Source organism: Archocentrus centrarchus, chromosome 1, assembly GCF_007364275.1.
Source record: "Archocentrus centrarchus isolate MPI-CPG fArcCen1 chromosome 1, fArcCen1, whole genome shotgun sequence".
In the NCBI taxonomy this organism is placed as follows: Eukaryota; Metazoa; Chordata; class Actinopteri; order Cichliformes; family Cichlidae; genus Archocentrus; species Archocentrus centrarchus.
In genome coordinates this window covers 35,742,185-35,760,313 of record NC_044346.1, presented here as the reverse complement: position 1 = coordinate 35,760,313, position 18,129 = coordinate 35,742,185, and the positions used below count along the sequence as shown (strand labels likewise).

At 43.0% G+C, this 18,129-nt stretch overlaps 1 protein-coding gene across 1 annotated transcript; it reads left to right on the top strand.

The window, feature by feature from the left end:
* The first annotated feature begins 3,407 nt into the window (after positions 1 to 3,407).
* Positions 3,408 to 17,614, top strand: LOC115787426 (uncharacterized). The gene is made up of 7 exons (XM_030740131.1): positions 3,408 to 3,533; positions 8,121 to 8,236; positions 8,336 to 9,282; positions 10,874 to 10,969; positions 12,478 to 12,955; positions 14,559 to 16,421; positions 17,159 to 17,614. Exons 2-7 carry the CDS (start codon positions 8,134 to 8,136, stop codon positions 17,488 to 17,490), a joined length of 3,819 nt encoding a protein of 1,272 aa, XP_030595991.1. The 5' UTR covers positions 3,408 to 3,533; positions 8,121 to 8,133; the 3' UTR covers positions 17,491 to 17,614.
* The last annotated feature ends 515 nt before the right edge of the window (positions 17,615 to 18,129 follow it).

Genomic DNA, 18,129 nt, shown 5'->3' with positions numbered 1-18,129 from the left:
CACACACTACAAAACAATTAGTGATTTCCCACCACTGGGATCCTGTGTTTATCTAATTAGATATATGTACAGCTTCTGCTTCTGTTTTGGTAGTGGTTGTTCCTCTGCTCGCTTTGCTGTGTACCTTTTTGTTATGTACGTGTGCCAAATGACACTGCTACTGCTGTGACTGCCACTACAAAAACACAAGAACACGGCACACTCGGACGTTTCTCTAGCAGCTACACTGAAAACTGTCATCCGCTTCGTTCTGTAGGCATCTTGTGTTGGTGACAGCCCCATCGCCAAGGTGCATGGGAGCGCTGCATTTTTCTGTATTTGATTGTGATGATCCACAACTGTACAAGGGTATGGATAGTTGTAGAGGCAGAAATTAATCAGACGAATGATTCTCCTCCTCCTCCTCCTCCTCTTCCTCGCTGGAACAGACAGTCTGTTTCTAAAGTGATCTTTCTGTTAAATGTATTTCCCTTTTCTGGATAATTCTGTGTGGATATCTCAAGAATCCAGTGGGTGTGTTTCTTTTAATCTGCAGGTCTATAATCTTATGAATGTGTACATACAAGATTGTCTTTAATCGTGGGCTAACTGGAGTGCCTCGCTTATTCAGCATAGGTCTCATGGGTGTGTCCGACATGATCTGGGTAACTGGTCATGTCTTTTTTTTTTTTTTTTTTTCGCTCACAGTAGCGTACAGTTTGGGAGTACTGTGTATAGAACTCAGAAGTTTTTATTCTGTGAGAATATGTGCTCTTATATGTTGTTGGGATTGTTTTTTTTTTTTTTTTATATAAAACTCCTGAGTTCTGTATAACCTACTGCTTCACAAACCCACAGCCTGCCTGGCTTTAAGACTACAGATGGACGCAGTGCCGTCTGCTTCTGCCCACATTTCTTTAGTACAGTGTTTGTTCTGTAGATGAATGCTTATTCTTGGTGCCGAGTGAGATGTAGATACTTGCTGCGTGGATGATTAAAAGAAGCACTACGGGGTTGTAATGTGTGATTTTTCTTTCCCCCACCCCCACCCTTTATTATTTTTTTTTCTATGCCAGTTGAAATATGACAGCCTCCTTTTCTCAAATTAACAAGTTGACTTCAAGAGTGGACTGACTGAAAGCAGAAAATAGAGAGTGAGGGCTAGTGTTAGAAAAGGAGGCATAGACCAGAATTTGATATTAGATAAAATCAAGGAAAAAAAATGAAAGCACATTTAAACTATATATACAAGAGAATATTTGTTAATTTGAATGATTTTATGTTTTTTTTTTTTATATTGATTTGGGTTTAATTATTTTGGGTGCTCTGGGTGAATGCTTATGCAATCCTTTGTTGTTGTTTTTTTTTTGATTGAAAACAGTTTGTCTTAATTAAAAGCAAAACCAAGTTAGCTGAACAGAAATCCTCCAGCATCGTCATCAGATACACTAATGGGAAGGAAAAAAACATTGTGGATGAAAGTAATCTCTTTGCCTTGGCTCTTAAAGTTGCACATTCTCATTTATGAATGAATTATGTAACTAGCAATAATGTTTTTAATAAAAAAGAAAATGATTTCTCAGCACCTGTGTTTTTCCTTTTGTCTTTGTTTTTTTTTAATGATGAAACTGAAGCAGTTTGATCAAGTTTAAATGGGATGAGGAACATAGCTGAGAGTCAGGCACTTATGCTGTAATACCTGATCTGAACATCAGGTGACCAAATCCCAACAAACTAAAAGTGAAAAGAGACTGTTGCTGTTTTGGGTAATCTTGGGTTTCTGTGGGGAAACATCCATCAACATCTTTCTCAGCAACGCGATTAACCCCCCCCCCCCCCCCCCCCCCCCCAAAAAAAAGAAACTTCCATGCAGTTTTGCTCTATTATTTGAAGTTTCCTGGATTTTATTTTTGTTGAGTGTCATATTCCACAAAAATCTGCATATTTTGTGACTGTGGTGACCTCCAGTTTTTCACCTTGGCACCACTCTGACAGCCTTTCTTCACACCCATTCAATAAAAGCCAGAAAAGTGTCTTATTGCTGATGTTTGTCAGCTAAAGCCCAGAAAATGTAGGGCATTGTTTCAGTATGTGGGTTAAGGGTACAAAGGGTAAAAATGCTGCACAGTCCCACCCATGGTCACCTGATCTGAATGTCTTAAATCTGCCCCTGACAAAAGCTCTGTGTGCACACACACACACACACACATATTGAGAGAGAGAGAGAGCACAAGAACAGGGCCTAAGCTTGGACCAGGTCCAGTCAGAGGCACAACCAAGCAGCTGGGATAGTGTCCAGGAACATCTGTGCCACTTACGGACTAGAAGTCCTCAAGTGGACATGGGAGACCCCACCAAAGGTGGTTGAGAACCACAGGGCTAAGGTCCTGTGGGACTTTGAGTACCCGACAGACAAGCAGCAGCTGGCCAACCAACCAGACATGGCGGTGGTTGACAAGGACCAGAAGACCACAGTTGCGATACATGTGGCAATCCCAGTGAACAGCAACATCGGAAAGAAGGAGCACAAGAAAACCGAAGTATCGGGGGCTGAAGGAACAACTGGAACAGATGTGGATGGTAAAGCCTAAAGTTGTGCCACCAGTAATGGGAGTGTTAAAAGCTGTATCCCCCAAACTGGAAGAGTGGTTCCAGCAGATTCCAGGCCCAACCAGCTTTTCAAACTTGTGCACTCTTGTGTTTTAAAGACTTTAAAGTGAAGTGGCATGCTATACAATCATGCCACACTGGAAGAAGAACAGTTCAAAGATATCTTTAAATGCCCAAACTTACATTCACGCCCATGATGGTGGTGGTGTGATTTTGAATTTGGCCCTTAAAGGGCTGATGATTCTGGTTTCCACATGTTGAGGCTGAGATGACTGGAAAGGGAGAGAAAAATTCAGCAGTCAGAAAGAAAAGTTATGTGTCTGTTGGCACAGAGTCACTGAAAACTGAAAACTCTGTTCAGACTAAACCTCCAAACCCAGAGCCTGCTTGTGTCACTGTTCCACACCAGAACATCACGCCTTGCCCCACCATTCCCAGTGATGGAGAGTCTACTTTTGGCTGATCTTTTGACAGCATAACAAATCCCACATCAGCTTCGGCTGTGTCCACTGACAACGTGACCTTTCCCGTTTTCCTTAATGATTCTAGCTCCTCAGAAACTCAGAAGCCTGGTGACAACATCCAGTGGTGAGCTAAAGAAAGTGTACGCACAGTGTGTCAATAAAGATTTTCAACTTGAATATTTAATTCAGTCATTATTTATTTTTGACTAACTCGGAAATTAATTTAAACTAGAACCAAAAAATTTCATACCGAAACTAAACTGAAAGAAAGCAAACCCACTGGAAACGATCCGACACTGAAGGAGTCGGTGTCGGTTCACAGGGCGGCCAGTAGGTGGCGTTGTCACGCTGGGACTCATTTGCGAAAATATCTCGTGATGGCGGGATGAGGTGCTGCACAAGATTGATCTTCAGTTCAGGATTTAATTCCAGTGTCATCGGTTAAACTCTAATCATCTATAAACCTGCAGTGAGGTTTTGGTAAGTGCCATTTTGGAACTACTTTAGCCACAGTGACTGGAATCAGGGCAGAGTTAGCCAGCATACTAAAGTTAACCAAGTTAATTAAGCCTTAATTTTAATGAATTAATTATTTCACTCTTGTCTGTGAATGAAGCGGTGCAGTTTCTTGCAAACAGTAGAGCTTTTTTTGTTTGTTTTTTTGGGGATTTTTGCGCTAACAACGTAGTTAGCTCTTAAGCTAGCTAGGACAGCCGGTTAAACTCGCTGTTATAGGAACACATGTTGGTTATTTTACGCAGATTCTGAAAATAAAACAAGTCGGCTTAGTGATCAGGAAACGCGATTAATGGAACAAATGGGAGAAAAAAGTTTGATTGTTAACAAGTCGCTAGTGTAGTTCATTGACGCTAATTACAGTGTAGGACTCCTCCCGTTCCACCTGCGCCCTCATGGCAGACAGGTGGGCAGGGTCAGGCTTCGGGCCCTTAGTGGGATCCACGGTAATGCATTGATGTTACAGTTTAAGAAGAAAGCGGGTATCTAAACTGAACAACAAAACGTGATCGTCTGCCAAAAAGTAATTTCCGATGTTTCTGTTTTTTTTTTTTTTAATTTTTTTTATGTGTAATGTCTTTGCTTATATAGGTAAATAGACTGTATTCAATAGGATTTATGAAAGGCTTATATTTAAAATGAAGAAACTGCGTGTTTTACAAGTATCTTTATGACTGCGTTATTTTAACTACATATCTACATGTTTCAGCTGGCAACAGGGCTCTTTAACCTTTAACCGATGAATAGCTTGTTTTCTCAAAAAAACAGCCATGTCTGGAGATGTATCCTAGGGTTATGGAAAAAGATGTTACTCTGGTTCAGAAGGGTCAAATTATTGGCCTGTGTCAATCAAAGAAAACAACTCTTGGTCCGTTTACACGAGAACGTTTCCAGATGAGGCTAAGAGGCTAAGACAAAATGTTGCTTAGTGAAAACGTGGCACTCGCACATGCGCACTATGGTTGCGGCTCCTGTCGCCACACCGCGGACTTGTGGCCTGGTAACAGGAACTGCAGCGTTTTGCGTTTCTGTATAAAACGACACCATTTCCACTGGAAATGCTTTCGTGTAAACGGGGTTAATAACTGTCCATTGCATTATTGAAACCTGGAAGCAGTGGCGGTCCTAGCCTGTTTGGCGCCCTGGGCGAGCATCACCCCCCCCCAGCTATCGACGTAGCAGCGCCTACCGCACTACTCTACTTGGGGGGTAATGAGCGCCTGCTGTGTAGTGCATGTAGCTTTCTGCCATGGTCTGACAGACAGGTTTTAACAGAAGGTCCCCCCATCATCACAGGCACACTCAGAATTTCTTTTAAATTTTTATCTGAAAAAACATGGAAGAAACTGAAATATTACACAGCTTCTGGTTATCTTTGCTTGTTTCTCCTCTTCTTCTTTTCTCTTTTTCCTAAACTGCACACCTGATGGCTTTGACCTTTTCCTTTCCATCTACCGTAATTTGCACTGAAGTGGAATAGGTTATCACCACTGCCCATCCCCAGGGTTGTCAGATCTGACTGAAAGTTGCTAGCCCAACACAACAAAACCTCCATTGAAACTCATGTTAATAGCACCAGGTTTGTTATATATTTAAATATACAGAGCTTTGGGTGAGTTGTTAAAATTTTGGCTGCTTTTCACCATATTTGGTAGGTTTTTAGGAAGCTTGTATTGTAAAATTATACATCTATATAATTTTATAATTATCTCGATATATCTATATAATTTTCCAGCCCAATGTGTTCACAAGCTGCCCAATCTGGCAACACTGCACCAACCGCCAACATTTGTCTAAACCGTCTAGATTCGTATTTGTGCCATTTTTTTCATGAGGATTCAGGTTCACACAAATATTGTGAATTAATGACCATATTTCCAGTATTATAAATGAAATGTGCTTTGTTTTCTATTAGTTGTGTGCATCTAATTTTAACAGATTCATTCTATACGGAACCAAGAGACATGGGGGAAAAAAAAGAGAAAGTTTTGTGAGATCTCACAAAACTTTTCAATATTAGTACATACACTTCCACGTTAATCTTGATATGGCAGTGTCAGTGAGGATGAAAGGTTTGGCGAGAGACTGCCAGCAAAAGTCGCCTTTATTTATAATTCAGTTTTGTTCTGTAACCACGCCAAAACTGTACAGGCATGAATGAATGAACCCGGCTGACTGTCTCGCTCTCACGCCGTCACTGCTTCGCTCGATCGCCACACACACACACACACACACACACAGCGCTGCCCCGCCCCCTTCTCCTCTCAGCCGGGGGTGCGAGTTGAGTGAAGCAGTGATGGCCACTTTTGCGAGATCTCGCAAAAGTGCCTCTTATTCTTTTTTTTCCCCTCATGTTTTTTTTTCATGTCTCTTGCGGGGTTCCGTAATTCTAGGCTCAGCAACCAAGACAAGAGAATCCCCTGCCCGCCCCTTTCCTTCTGTTACAATCTGTCTGTCAGACCATGGCAGAAAGCTACATGCACCACACAGCAGGCAGAGGGCGCCCATTACCCCACAAGTGAAGTAGTGCAGTAGGCACTGCTGCGGCGATCACAATCTGTAAGGGGGAGGGGGGCGGTCATGCCCCCCTAGATGAAAAGCCGCCCTGGGCGGCTGCCCATGTCGCCCATATCAGAAACCGCCACTGCCTGGAAGGATGGTGGTGAAGAAAACATCTCGAATGATTATGATCGGAGAGCACTTAAACATTTGGTGAAATCAAATCGTAACAAGTCAACAGTAAAAGTCATGGCTACATTTAATAGTGAAAGTAAGAGCATTTCTGAACACAATGTACAGCTAACTCAAGAGATTGGGAATAAAAACCTTTGGATCCTTAGAAAAACCACTTATCAGTGAGGCTGCTTCATTTTGCGTGGGAGCATAAAAATTGATCACTAGAACAGTGGAAGAAGGTCACGTGGTCTGAATTTGCCTTGTTCAAGAGTGATGGGCACATCAGTGTAAGAAGAGATGCAGATGAAGTGATGCACCGATCATGCCTTTACTGTACAAGCCTGTGGGGGTGGTGTTTTGATCTGGGGTTGCTTCAGTTGGTCAGGACTGGGGTATCCAAAAAAATGAGGGCAGCTGACTATCTGAATATACTGAAGGACCAGCTTTTCCCATCAATGGACCCCCCCCCCCCCCCCCCCCAGTCAGGAGGCAGACACTCTCTCTATTATCTCTAAGATTAGGCTTTAAACTTTCCTTTTTGATAAATCTTATAGTTAGGGCTGGATCAGGTGATCCTGAGCCCTCCCTTATGCTGCAATAGGCCTAGCCTAGGCAACTTCGGAACAAGATCTTGGTGAGCAATCAATGCAGCTCTGAACAGAAATAAACATTGTGACACTGCATAAGCTTATTGAAATGTTTCAGCAGTGAATATGTGCCGCCATCAAAGCTATAGGTGGTCCAGCTAAATATTCAGGTGACAGCTGGCTTGTAAGATATCAGATGAGAGGATGAAGACGAGGACACAGTCAGAACTTCATAACAGCACAATGAGATAAACAGGAAAACGTGCAGGAGCATGTTCATTCGGGAGAGATCAAAGTCCTTGTAGACCCATATTTGGGCAGTTATTGTGAAGGATTATCTAATCGTCATCATTATCTGAGTGGTAACCAAGAAATTAAAAACTGCATATGTACAGTCACTCGTTAAATCTGAATTAAAACATGAAGTTTGCAGAGTTTGTACCAAAATATGATTTTTTTTTTTTTTCCAGTTAGGCTTCTCTCAGCATATTTGCTCTTACAGAACTCCCCCTTAGAGTTCACTTAAGGATTCTGCACCGCGTCTCTCTTATGTCTCTGATGTTGCATATGTGAACATAATTTTGGCACAAATATGACCTGAAATGTCAGCCATATTCCATTTTTCTTTATCCTCCCATGCAAAATAAAGCAGGAGGCTGCTGTCGTTTATACCGTGTGTCTGTCCGTGAGGTTTTTAGCTTTCCAGTCTGTACGCTCCGGAACCACGAGGAGCTGAGCCATGAAATTACTCTTCAAAGCTGATACTCATATTCCTGGATGTTTAGTACTCTTTGTACTCTTTGGCTGTATTTATCTGAGGTGAAGAGTAAACAACATGGAGGCTGCTAATGCTATTATAATATATGCTAATTATATGCAGCTTCTTTCTCATGCCTGATTGGCTTAGCCTAATTATGTGATCATATTGTGCTGTGTGGTTGGCTATACCTATATTATAGTAACATCAGTTTTTGCTGGAATATGTATTATATCTTTACTAACCCTGGGGTGACTAAAAGTATTTGGATAAAAGTTTAGGTCAAGTTTTGCAGAAGGTAATCAGATGTCTGCTGAAGGGTCTTGTGTTATGAAATGGGGCTGTAATGTTATCCTGACTTCTACATGTATTTTATATTTCTATTAATCGTGGGAGGATATCCCCACCGGTGATGGGGCTTGTTTATTATAAAATCCCATCCCCATGGGCACTGAAAGCGCCCTGAGGTTATAAATCTCTTGTGTTGATTTTGATTATAAACTTCAAGGCTTCTCCTGCCTGTTCTTCTAGTGCCAGTGTGGACATGCAGAGGTACCTGTGGCCTGGTTATGAGCTGCAGCTTCTCGGAGGGCTGCAGAGACAGCAAACCAGCGCCCAGTTCTGTGACACCCTGTTGCAAACCGAGGGTGAGAAAGTAAAGAAATTCACAAAGTGCATCAGAATATAAGTGGATGAAAAAAATGCATGATTAAGTCATTCTTTCCTAACTTATTCTTTATGTGAAGGTATCTCAGTCCCGACCCACAGCTGCATCCTTGCAGCTCTCAGCCCTTATTTGTCCCAGAAGCTTTCAGCCTCCCCCTCACCTCCATGTGGACAGAAACGTCTGCTCCAGCTCCAGGCTGTAAAGGCCCAGACTCTGCTGAAGCTGGTTGGTCTCCTGTACTCTGGTGTGCTGGAGGTAAAAGGAAACAAAGAGAAGAGTGAGGTTCTGGCTGCAGCCCACCAGTTTGGAATAACAGACCTTGTACAAGAATGGAGAGATGGAGTGAGGGAGAGTCCTGGGAATTGCAGAGAGAGGCAGGGAATCCTGAAAATACAGGATGCAGATGTTGAGGCTGAGATGGCTGGAAAGGGAGAGAAAAATTCAGCAGTCAGAAAGAAAAGTTGTGTGTCTGTTGGCACACAGACGATAACCATCACTGAGACTTCAGTAGACAGTTCTGCCTTTCTCTCCAGCCAGACTAAACCTGCAAACCCAGAGCCTGCCTCCTCTGCAGCTCAAGGCCTGGATGTTTTTATCGCTCTTCCATACCAGAACATCACGCCTTGCCCCACCATTTCCAGCGATGGAGAGTCTACGTTTAGCCGATCTTCTGACAGTGTAACTAATCCCACATCCACTTCAGCTTTGCCCACTGACACAGCGACCTTTCCCGCTTTCCGTAATGATTCCAGCTCCTCAGAAACTCAGGAAGACTGTAACCAAGACTCATCTGAGTCTGGGGACAACATCCAGTGGTGGGCCAAAGAAAGGGCGGTATTGGAGGACGGAAAAACAAACAGCTCAACATCCGAGAATGAAAGTAATCCAGAGGAGTCACGACGGCTCTGCAGAGATGAGATAACCAGAAAAGAAGACTCTACAGAAAAGAATCATTCACGCGGCAACGCAGGAGTGAAAGATATAACCAAGATGAAGGAGATGCAGACCACACAGATATCCATCAAGGTGAGAAGAAATGAGTTTTTTCAAGTGGTAAGTTGGAATGAGTTCTGTTTCATGAAGCGAGTGTACATAATGAATCTGTATTAGTGGAGATTACACATTGACTCTTACTGAAATGTTTGTGTGTGTGAAGGAAAAACACATTTCAAAACAAGCAGATACATGAACTGAATCTCTGGATCTGGATCAGTTTGTGATATTTTCTTCACATTGTCAAGACGCCTTTTTCTTGTTTCAGTTTGTTGTGTATTTGTGAAGATATATATATATATTTTTTTAACTCTGGTAGATGATTCAAAAAATTCTGGATCAAGATCATCTCCATAAGTAAATAATAAGAAAAAATTCATGCAAATACATCCATTAGTTGAAAAAATCCTCTTAATAATCAAAGAATCCAACCGATCACTTAACCTCCTTGGTGGAGGTAATTGCACTGCAGTTATTGAGGTAACCCTTGTCCACGGGAAGTGCTGATTGGCAAATCGTGGCCACTGTTTTGAGGCCAGGATGTTAACTGTAAGTCACAGCAGCTCCACGTTTGGCCAGACGTCTGTATCTGTAGCTTAAAAATGCAAAACAAAAAAAAGTTTTAAGGCTTTCACCGTTGGGCCAGCTGAGGCTCAGGGAAATTACTTTCAGTCCAGCTTGTGTGCTATGTTAAATTTTTTCAGTTAGTTTTGTCAGTTGCATTTTATATATAATATATAACAAGCCAGATATCCCTGGTTCGATCCTGGAAGGAGACAAAATCCCTTTGGAGTTGCATCAGGAAGAAACAAAACATGTCAAACTTGCAGAGCTGCCCAGTCTGGTCTCAGATCAGATCATTATGACCACCTGCCCAGTATTGCGTTGGACCCCCTTTTGCTGGCTAAACAGTCCTGACCCATCAAGGCATGGACTCCACTCTAGACCCCTGAAGGTGCGCTGTGGTAACCAATCCTTTGAATCCTGTAAGCTGCGATTTGGGGCCTCCGTGGATCGGACCTGTTTGAACAGCACATCCCACAGTTGCTAAATTGGACTGCGATCTGGGAATTTGGAGGTCAAGTCAACGCCTCAAACTCGCCGTTCTGCTCCTTAAATCATTCCTGAATCATTTGTGCTTTGTGGGAGGGCGCATTATTCTGCTGAAATGTGGTCCATTGGTCAGTGGTCCAGTTCCGGTGGTCATGCGTCCATTGTTGATGCTTTCGGTAGTGGGCAGGGGTCAGCATGGGAACCCTGACTGGTCTGCAGCTGTGTAGCCCCATACGCGTGACCCTGTTGCTGGGTCACCACTGTTCCTTCCTTGGACCACGTTGGACAGATACTGACCACTGCAGACCAGGAACACCCCACAAGAGCTGCTGTTTCTGAGATGTTCTGACCCATTCAGCCCTTATCAAACTCCCTCAGATTCTTACACTTGGTCATGTTTCCTGCTTCTAACACATCAACTTTCACACGTGCTCCCTGATATATCCCACCCATGTTGCTATGCTGTGTGTGTGTGTGTGTGTGTGTGTGTGTGTGTGTGTGTGTGTGTGTGTGTGTGTGTGTGTGTGTGTGTGTGTGTGTGTGTTCACAGCTGTATTTTCTCCCTGTGCAGGTGAAGCTGAGGAGAAGAACTACAGGAGAATCGTGGGAGGTGGTGAACATACAAAGCCCAGATGAGATGTTGTCAGTTGTTACATCGCTGACTCAGGTATTTTAGAGCGACAGTGTCATCAGGCTCGTCTTGATTTCACTGGGAGATTTGATGCATTTAGAAACATTACAGGAACCAGCTTCTCTAAACATCCACCCTACTTAGAAGATTATTATGAACCTTAATAATCTTAAGCCTTGATTATAGTCTCATGGATGTGTGCCGCTGAGTAGTCATTCCTGTTATACTTGTTTGAAACCTGCGTAGAGTGCGCTGCTTGGGGCTCATGTGTAGTTGGTGTGTTTTAATGTGAGTTCTCTGTGGAAAAGTCTGCGCAGTCACAAAAAAAGCAGGCGTGTATGGAGGTGCACATGTTCACCGCCTGTGACCCGAGCGGACCCCAGCAGACACGGAAAGTATAATCAAGGTTTTAGCAGCAGCAGTGTGGTCTCAGGACTTATTCCTTGATGTCTGTTGTCTCAAATTGCTTTGTGATATTGCATTTAAGAGCATGACAATGGAAACATTTTAAGAAAAAATTTTGCAACTCATTGCTTTCGATATAACTTTGCTGGTAAGTCTGAAAACATTTTATTACAGTAGAAATCAAATCAAGAAACAAGAAAATATCCATTTGTCTACAAGAAAAGAGACTGCAGGATGGAAGGTGGATTTTCTGCAGAACAGAGTGGTGGTGCACACGGTCAGTTCGATGATTGGGTGAGATGTTAAAATCTCACTCTGTACTCTGAGAGGTAAGCAGGAGCAGTTTAATGCGAGTGTTAGCTGAGCAGGTTCAGCGTGGCTGTTGCCTCTGGCTTGATTAGAGAGAAGGTGCGCTTCATCATCAGATTACAGCAAGAATCTAACAAATGTGACATTAACTATATCAAGCTCAAAGATTAGAGCTTATATGCCTGCAAACGTGTTTCTTTATGCTTATCAAGGAAATTATCAGTTGGTTAAGTTGAATATGAAAAAATAGGAAAAACAAAAAAAGCTACATGATTATTAATTTCTTTTTTCCCCTCACTTTGTTTCCTGTGCGTGTTGCAAACAGGAAGTTGTTTTTGGCAAACTGGTGACGAAAAAAGAAAAGTGGGAGTCTTAAATATTTTAACCAGCATCTGCTGAGAGATATTTGGGAAGAGAGAAACGAAAATCCAAACTTTGGGTAACAAAACTGGACTTCAGTGGTAAAATTCAAAGATGCTCTTTGGCTGATTTTCTCCTGTTTTTTTCTGAAATGCTGATTATTCTACTGTTTGTATATTTATTTATTTCATTTTAATTGGCTGTGCTGACGATGTTTAAAGTGATGCTGGCGTCTTTTTGAGGCTCAGCGTTATCTTTGCCTCGAGGGGCATTTTTTTGTGCAGTTTTAAAGGGAACAAATGAATTTATCTGCAGCCAGGTGTGGGAGCAACTTGAATTCAGCTTTGACTTTAAATTTGTATGCAAGGTGACATTTTCAACTTAATGGTTATTTATAAACTGAATCTTTAACCAAACTGCAGCAACTTGCATTGAAAGGAGTGTGTGACCTCCTCTTCATCTTTCATTAGGATTGCATCTACAACAAGCCACAGACAGATGAAGTGCAGCCTCCTCCCTCCCCTGCCCACCCGTGCCCTGTCCTGAACCCAGAGGTCCAGAACCTTCCACCTGCTGTACCCAACACATCCAAACAACCTGAACACCACCACAGCACCACCTCAGACACCCAGTCTTTCTCCAGCAGCAGCTTCACCTCAAACCATAATAGCGCACCTGAGTCAGTGCCGCTGCCCCAGCCACAGGGCGCTGCGGACGAGTCTGACGAACTGATAGAGAAGCTGTTAGAGGACATCATGATGGGCCTGAATATCCTTCCCAACTTGGAGAGTGACTGCAACAAGTCGGAGGCGAGCCACGGCGGAGCGCCGACCGTCTGCCGACTCCCTGTTACAGCGAGCGATGCAGGCCAGACTCAGATGGATGCAGCAGAGTGTGTTTTCTATCAGGATTTGGGAACACAAAATGACCACACATCAGCAGATACAGGTATGCATTTTCTCTGTAAATATACATATATTTTTAATATAACATTATGGTAGGGGATGAGTATTTCAAGCCACACTATTATTCAACCCAAAGATCATCCTCCACCCCAAACAACTCACAAATGGCTGTTCATAGATGTGGCAGACTTAACTTTTCTTTACCTGCCAGTTTTTTTTAATGTATTTTTTCCACAACAGACTTTTTGATGGCTGCAGTCATTTTTAGCTTTGTATGTTTCTTGGATTATACAGTACCATCTAATCTCACCATTCCACAGGCCTTACTGCTCCAATTTCTGGCCGCTGTAACCCGTTCTTCTATTTATCGTTTAATTGAGGCTGGCAAACAGTTTGTAGGTGCATTGCTGCCACCTTCTGAGGGAAGCCTTACAGTTTGTCTGCAGTGGCAGGTGGATGGGTTAGTTTCTGTTAACTAAAAAAAAAAAAAATGCCTTCTTGTCAAAAGTAAATTCTTTGTGAGAAACTCCAATGAAGAGACTAAACAAATGCTTAATTAATCAGTTTAGTTGTAATTGCCTTAATATGGGCAACAACAGCCAAAAATACTGGTTGTTTAAAAAGGTGCAGCTGCAAAACAAACAAACCCTGAACGATTGTTTTAGCTTCTGTTCTTTTTAAATTGATTTTAAATAGCCAGAGTTGTATTTTACAGTCTGCAGAGAGTAACAGAGGCATCAGGCTTTGCTCTTTTTCTCTGTTAGAGCAGTCGGCTCAAATGCTCACACTGCTGCCTATCCTCTGGACGTTTTCCAGAGTTCATGTATGAAAACGGCTGAAGCTTGCTAAGAGCAGTGCTGGGGACATTATTCAAAGCTGCGCTTCCTCATAGTTGGCACATAACAGAAGATAACCTCTGAAATACCTGAGGTGAGGGAGGACGGTACCTGTTTTTCTCACATGGATACAACCAGACGTTGCACAGACTTTGTACTGGGTAGCAGACTTTGGCGTTTTCCCAGGTATCTCCGTAATAATACGTAATAATAATGTCTATTAAAGTATAAGACTTACAGTTCATGTATCCCCGCACTACACCAGACCACCTCTTCTTTGCTAATACAAGAGGAAATGATTGTCAAGTTGTCTCAGATTTTTGTGCATCTTTCCCCAACTTGAAAAAAGGATGACATCTTCTAGAGTTTAAGATAACTTTATTCCACTCAGATTTACTTCACACTGAAAATCCTCTTTCTTGTTTTCCTTTCTTTTATTTTGAATTTACAAGTGATAACATGCAGTCACCTTGGTAGTGCTTCCAGAGCCACACAATCCTCCGGCGTACTCCACTCTTCGTTCTGTTTTACTCTTCGTGTTAATTTGTTTGAACGGCGCGGGTGCAGGTCATGTGACGTTGCACTAAACAGGATCAGCTGTAAGGCTCGTAACATTAGGCAACACCCGGCTCAGCTGCGAGCCGTGATATTGATTCGGTTTTCCCTGTCCGCTATTATTTATTTGTTTTTATTTTATTTTGTTATTATTTTTATTATAATGTTTCTTTATTTTTTACCCTTTTCCCTGAAACAAAAGATAAAAATCAGGTTTGACTTGACAATGATAGTCATCTTCCACTTGCTCTTTAGGTATCCATTGTTGTCTTGCCGTTCCAGACCAGCCCGGCTGCACACCTTTTCCAGCTGCACAGCCTGATGGGTTAATCCAGCAGCAGGAGCCGCGGTCTCCCCGGTATTACTCACCCGTCAGATCTTTGGGGCAAATTGATGGACTGAGCTGCCAGGGTCCGCCCCTATCCAAAAGTCAGGATTCTCTGTATCCCAAAGCACTTTTAAGCTCAGTCCCGTCTTCAGATTTGTTCTCCGGTGTGCAGAAACTCAGTTACGCAGCGATTCAGTCACCATCCTCACAAGATGATCAGCACAGTCTCAAAGTGTTACCTCTGTCAAATGGAAATGGGACACAGCCTGAACCCGCTTTGTCCTTACCTTGCATGGATGATTTGCGGCTTCCTCGATGTCTCTCCCCATTAGAGCCAAGATTTGCAACAAAAAATCGACCTCTACTCAACAACTCGGCTAATCCTGATCATGACGCCCAGCTGCAGCCGTCCTTACATTGGCGACCCTGGTTCTCAGAAAACCCTGGTTCACTACAGTTTCCTTTTAGCAGCATCACCTTCACAGATGATAAAAGCAAGCCTCTACCACCAGATCCACATCGTAGCTGTGAGTTAAAGGAAAGGCAGGAGGAGAAAGATTCAAATCCAAAAAATGGAGGTACCCGTGCAGAAGGTTGTACTGCGAATAGCTTGAAAGGCGGAGGAAAAAAATCAGCAGCAGAACTAAAATTGTACTCCAGGAGGATGAAGGAATGTTTCAGATATAAACACGATGACGCTACAGGAAGCAGGAGGAAGAGGAGGCGCACAAATCGTCGACAAGACGCCGCCGGTTCTTGTTCTGCACACAGAAATGTAAAAGCCGGTGATGGAACAAAGAGTTGTTCAGTGAGTTTGTCAAGTAACAATGTGCTGGTGAAGGAAAGAGAAATGGCTATGATGTCTTCAAACATGCGACGTGTACGGAAAGCAAGAGAAATGTCGACCATCAATAAAAGTGAGGAAGAGCAGCCCAAAGAGTCTTCCGGTACCAAGCGGACTCGGATCAGGACCAGAGGATTTGTGAAAAATTCTCAAGAGGCAGCAACTAACACAACCCCATCTGAAAAGTCTCCCATTTTCAAACCTGCCGTCTTTAGCGCGCCGCTTGTGAATCAGCCAGGAGTCCCGGTGCAGAAGAGGAAACGTGGTAGACCCCGAAAAATAAAACTTTTAGGGGAGTCTTCAGAAAGTGTTCCTGCCATTGTTGAAAATAAGGGTGACAATGTCAACCATGAGCAAGTTGACTGGGATTTGCCAAAGGAAGAAGAGGAGGAGGCGGACAAAAAAACTGAGAAAAGGTGCAGAAAACGGAGGAGGAACACTTCTTCACTGGAATTGGATGCAATTCCAGTGAAGAAGATTGAAAGTGCTGAATGCACTGGGAAGGCTAAAGAAGCCACAAACAATGACATAAAGCCTGGACCACCGAAACAACGGCACACGGTCACTCTGAAGGAGTTTCAGAAGCTCATTAATCGGCAACACTCAAAAAGGATGAAGCTAAACGAGGAAACGCACAGAGATGCAGAACGTAAAGCGAGAGCTAACGCAGATGGCAGAGTGGAAAAAAAAGTGGGACCTGAAGAGAGGACAAACACCGAACAACATCATGAAGGTTCAGACATCGCAGTCGATCAAAATCATAATCTTTTCGCTACATCCGCAGCTCAGTGTTGCAAATCACAACAAGAGGAGACAAGCGGCGCTGTGAGTGAGAAGGGTAGTTTAGATGGTGATGGAGACCACCCAGTGTCCTTGGATGTTAAGGATGAAGCTGCAGCCAAGGTGACAACAGAGGGAGAGCAGCCGCTGACGAATCCTGATGAAGGTACTTTGAATTAAATCGTTTCTGTGGTCAGGGTAGATTGCTTGGATTTTGATTTTTTTTAAGGCTGCTGAAGGTCCGCACTGATTTAAACTTTGCAATACGAGCAAATTTAGTTAGTTTGAATGTTTTTCCTTGTTGCCATCTGCTCAGAATTTCACTGGTTGTCCAGCCGTCAGCAGCTAAGTCTATTTCATTTGTGCACTGGGCTGTGAGCGCTGATTAACAGTATGTTTTTAAAAAAAAATGGCTGCAATAAGGATGCACCCCCGTCTGTTTGGACTGTGCTTTGATTTTTGTCAGTGTTTCAGTAGTTGTGCAACATTTTAAAGTCCTGCTTAGAATATGAGTGTGGTGTTTATGTAGGACACACTGTAAGAGTGTGTGCGTGCATGCTGCTTTTGCCATTTAGTTTCTCTTTTGAAAATGTTTTATTTAAGTGCTTCGTGACAGTGAACCGAGTGATAAACTGGTGATCACAGCGCTTGTTTTGCTCTGGAGATGCGCTGCGAGCTCAGCGGTCACTCGGTTGCAATCATGAAGCAGGTGGAGAGCTGGTTCTCATCCTGGTCTGCAGACCTCATCAAAGCTGCAGAGCAGAACAAGAATGGACTCACTTGTAAAGCAGCTGACTGCGTGTTTTATTTGCTGATCTGCCCCCCCCCCCCCCCCCCCCCGTTAACCCCCACAAATACGGTCTAATTCTGTGGGAAAAACAAATGCCTTTATTTTCTGTGTAGGAATGACAGGAGACTTGGATACAGCCGAGTCTCCCATCAAAGATGAAGGCTCGTCTCAGAGTGACGCCCTCCTCCCTCGAGCAGAGACGACTTTGGACTGCACATTGCTCCCCCGGACCCTCGAGACAATCAGCAGGACCTCAGGCTGCGACCAAAAAGGAGAAGAGGAGGAGGATGAAGAGGAAGTGGATGTTCTGGTTTACTCCCCAGAAAAAGCGCCTCTGACCACAGGGTGCGGCGCTGGACTCCTCAACAGCACAGACGTGACTCCCGATGAAGATGAGGAAGAAGATGTAAATGAGATCGACGTGACCGGAGACGAGGCAGAGTGACCCCTCGTCTTTACTCTGTCCAGTGGTCAGTACTCAGTCTGATGTTGTGTCTGTTCTGGTTTTGTTTATGTTCAGATGCCAGCTGATGAAGTGATGTGTAAATATTCATTTTTACATCCCTCGTGTTTGCACCACTTTGGTTTTCACTTCAGTTAATTTATGATTCAAAAAGGATCTTTGATTTCCATTAATATTAAAGAAAATAATAATAATAATATGCTAAAGAAAAAAGTTCTTACTGTTGTTTATATTTACAGTTTTTGTCAGTTTTATAATTTTTACATTTTCAGTGAACTTGTCAAAAGAATGATGCTAAAAGCACGAGTGGCCCTCAGTGATGTCACTCTGTTACCATTGTAGAGAGGATCTGTTATTTTGAACCTTTGTAAAACACTGTTTTATGTACGTCAGTACATAATGTAAATATGGTTTATTAAAAGTTTTCTTGTGACAGCTCTCTTTCTTTAAAAACACCACAATATACACTCACTGGCCACTTTATTAGTTACACCTTTGTAAAACTCGTCTTGGTACGCAACAAGGTGCTGGAAACACTTCTCTGAGATTTTGGTTTGTATCGACATGAGAGCGTCACGCAGTTGTTGCAGGTTTGTCAGCTGCACATCCATCATGCAAATC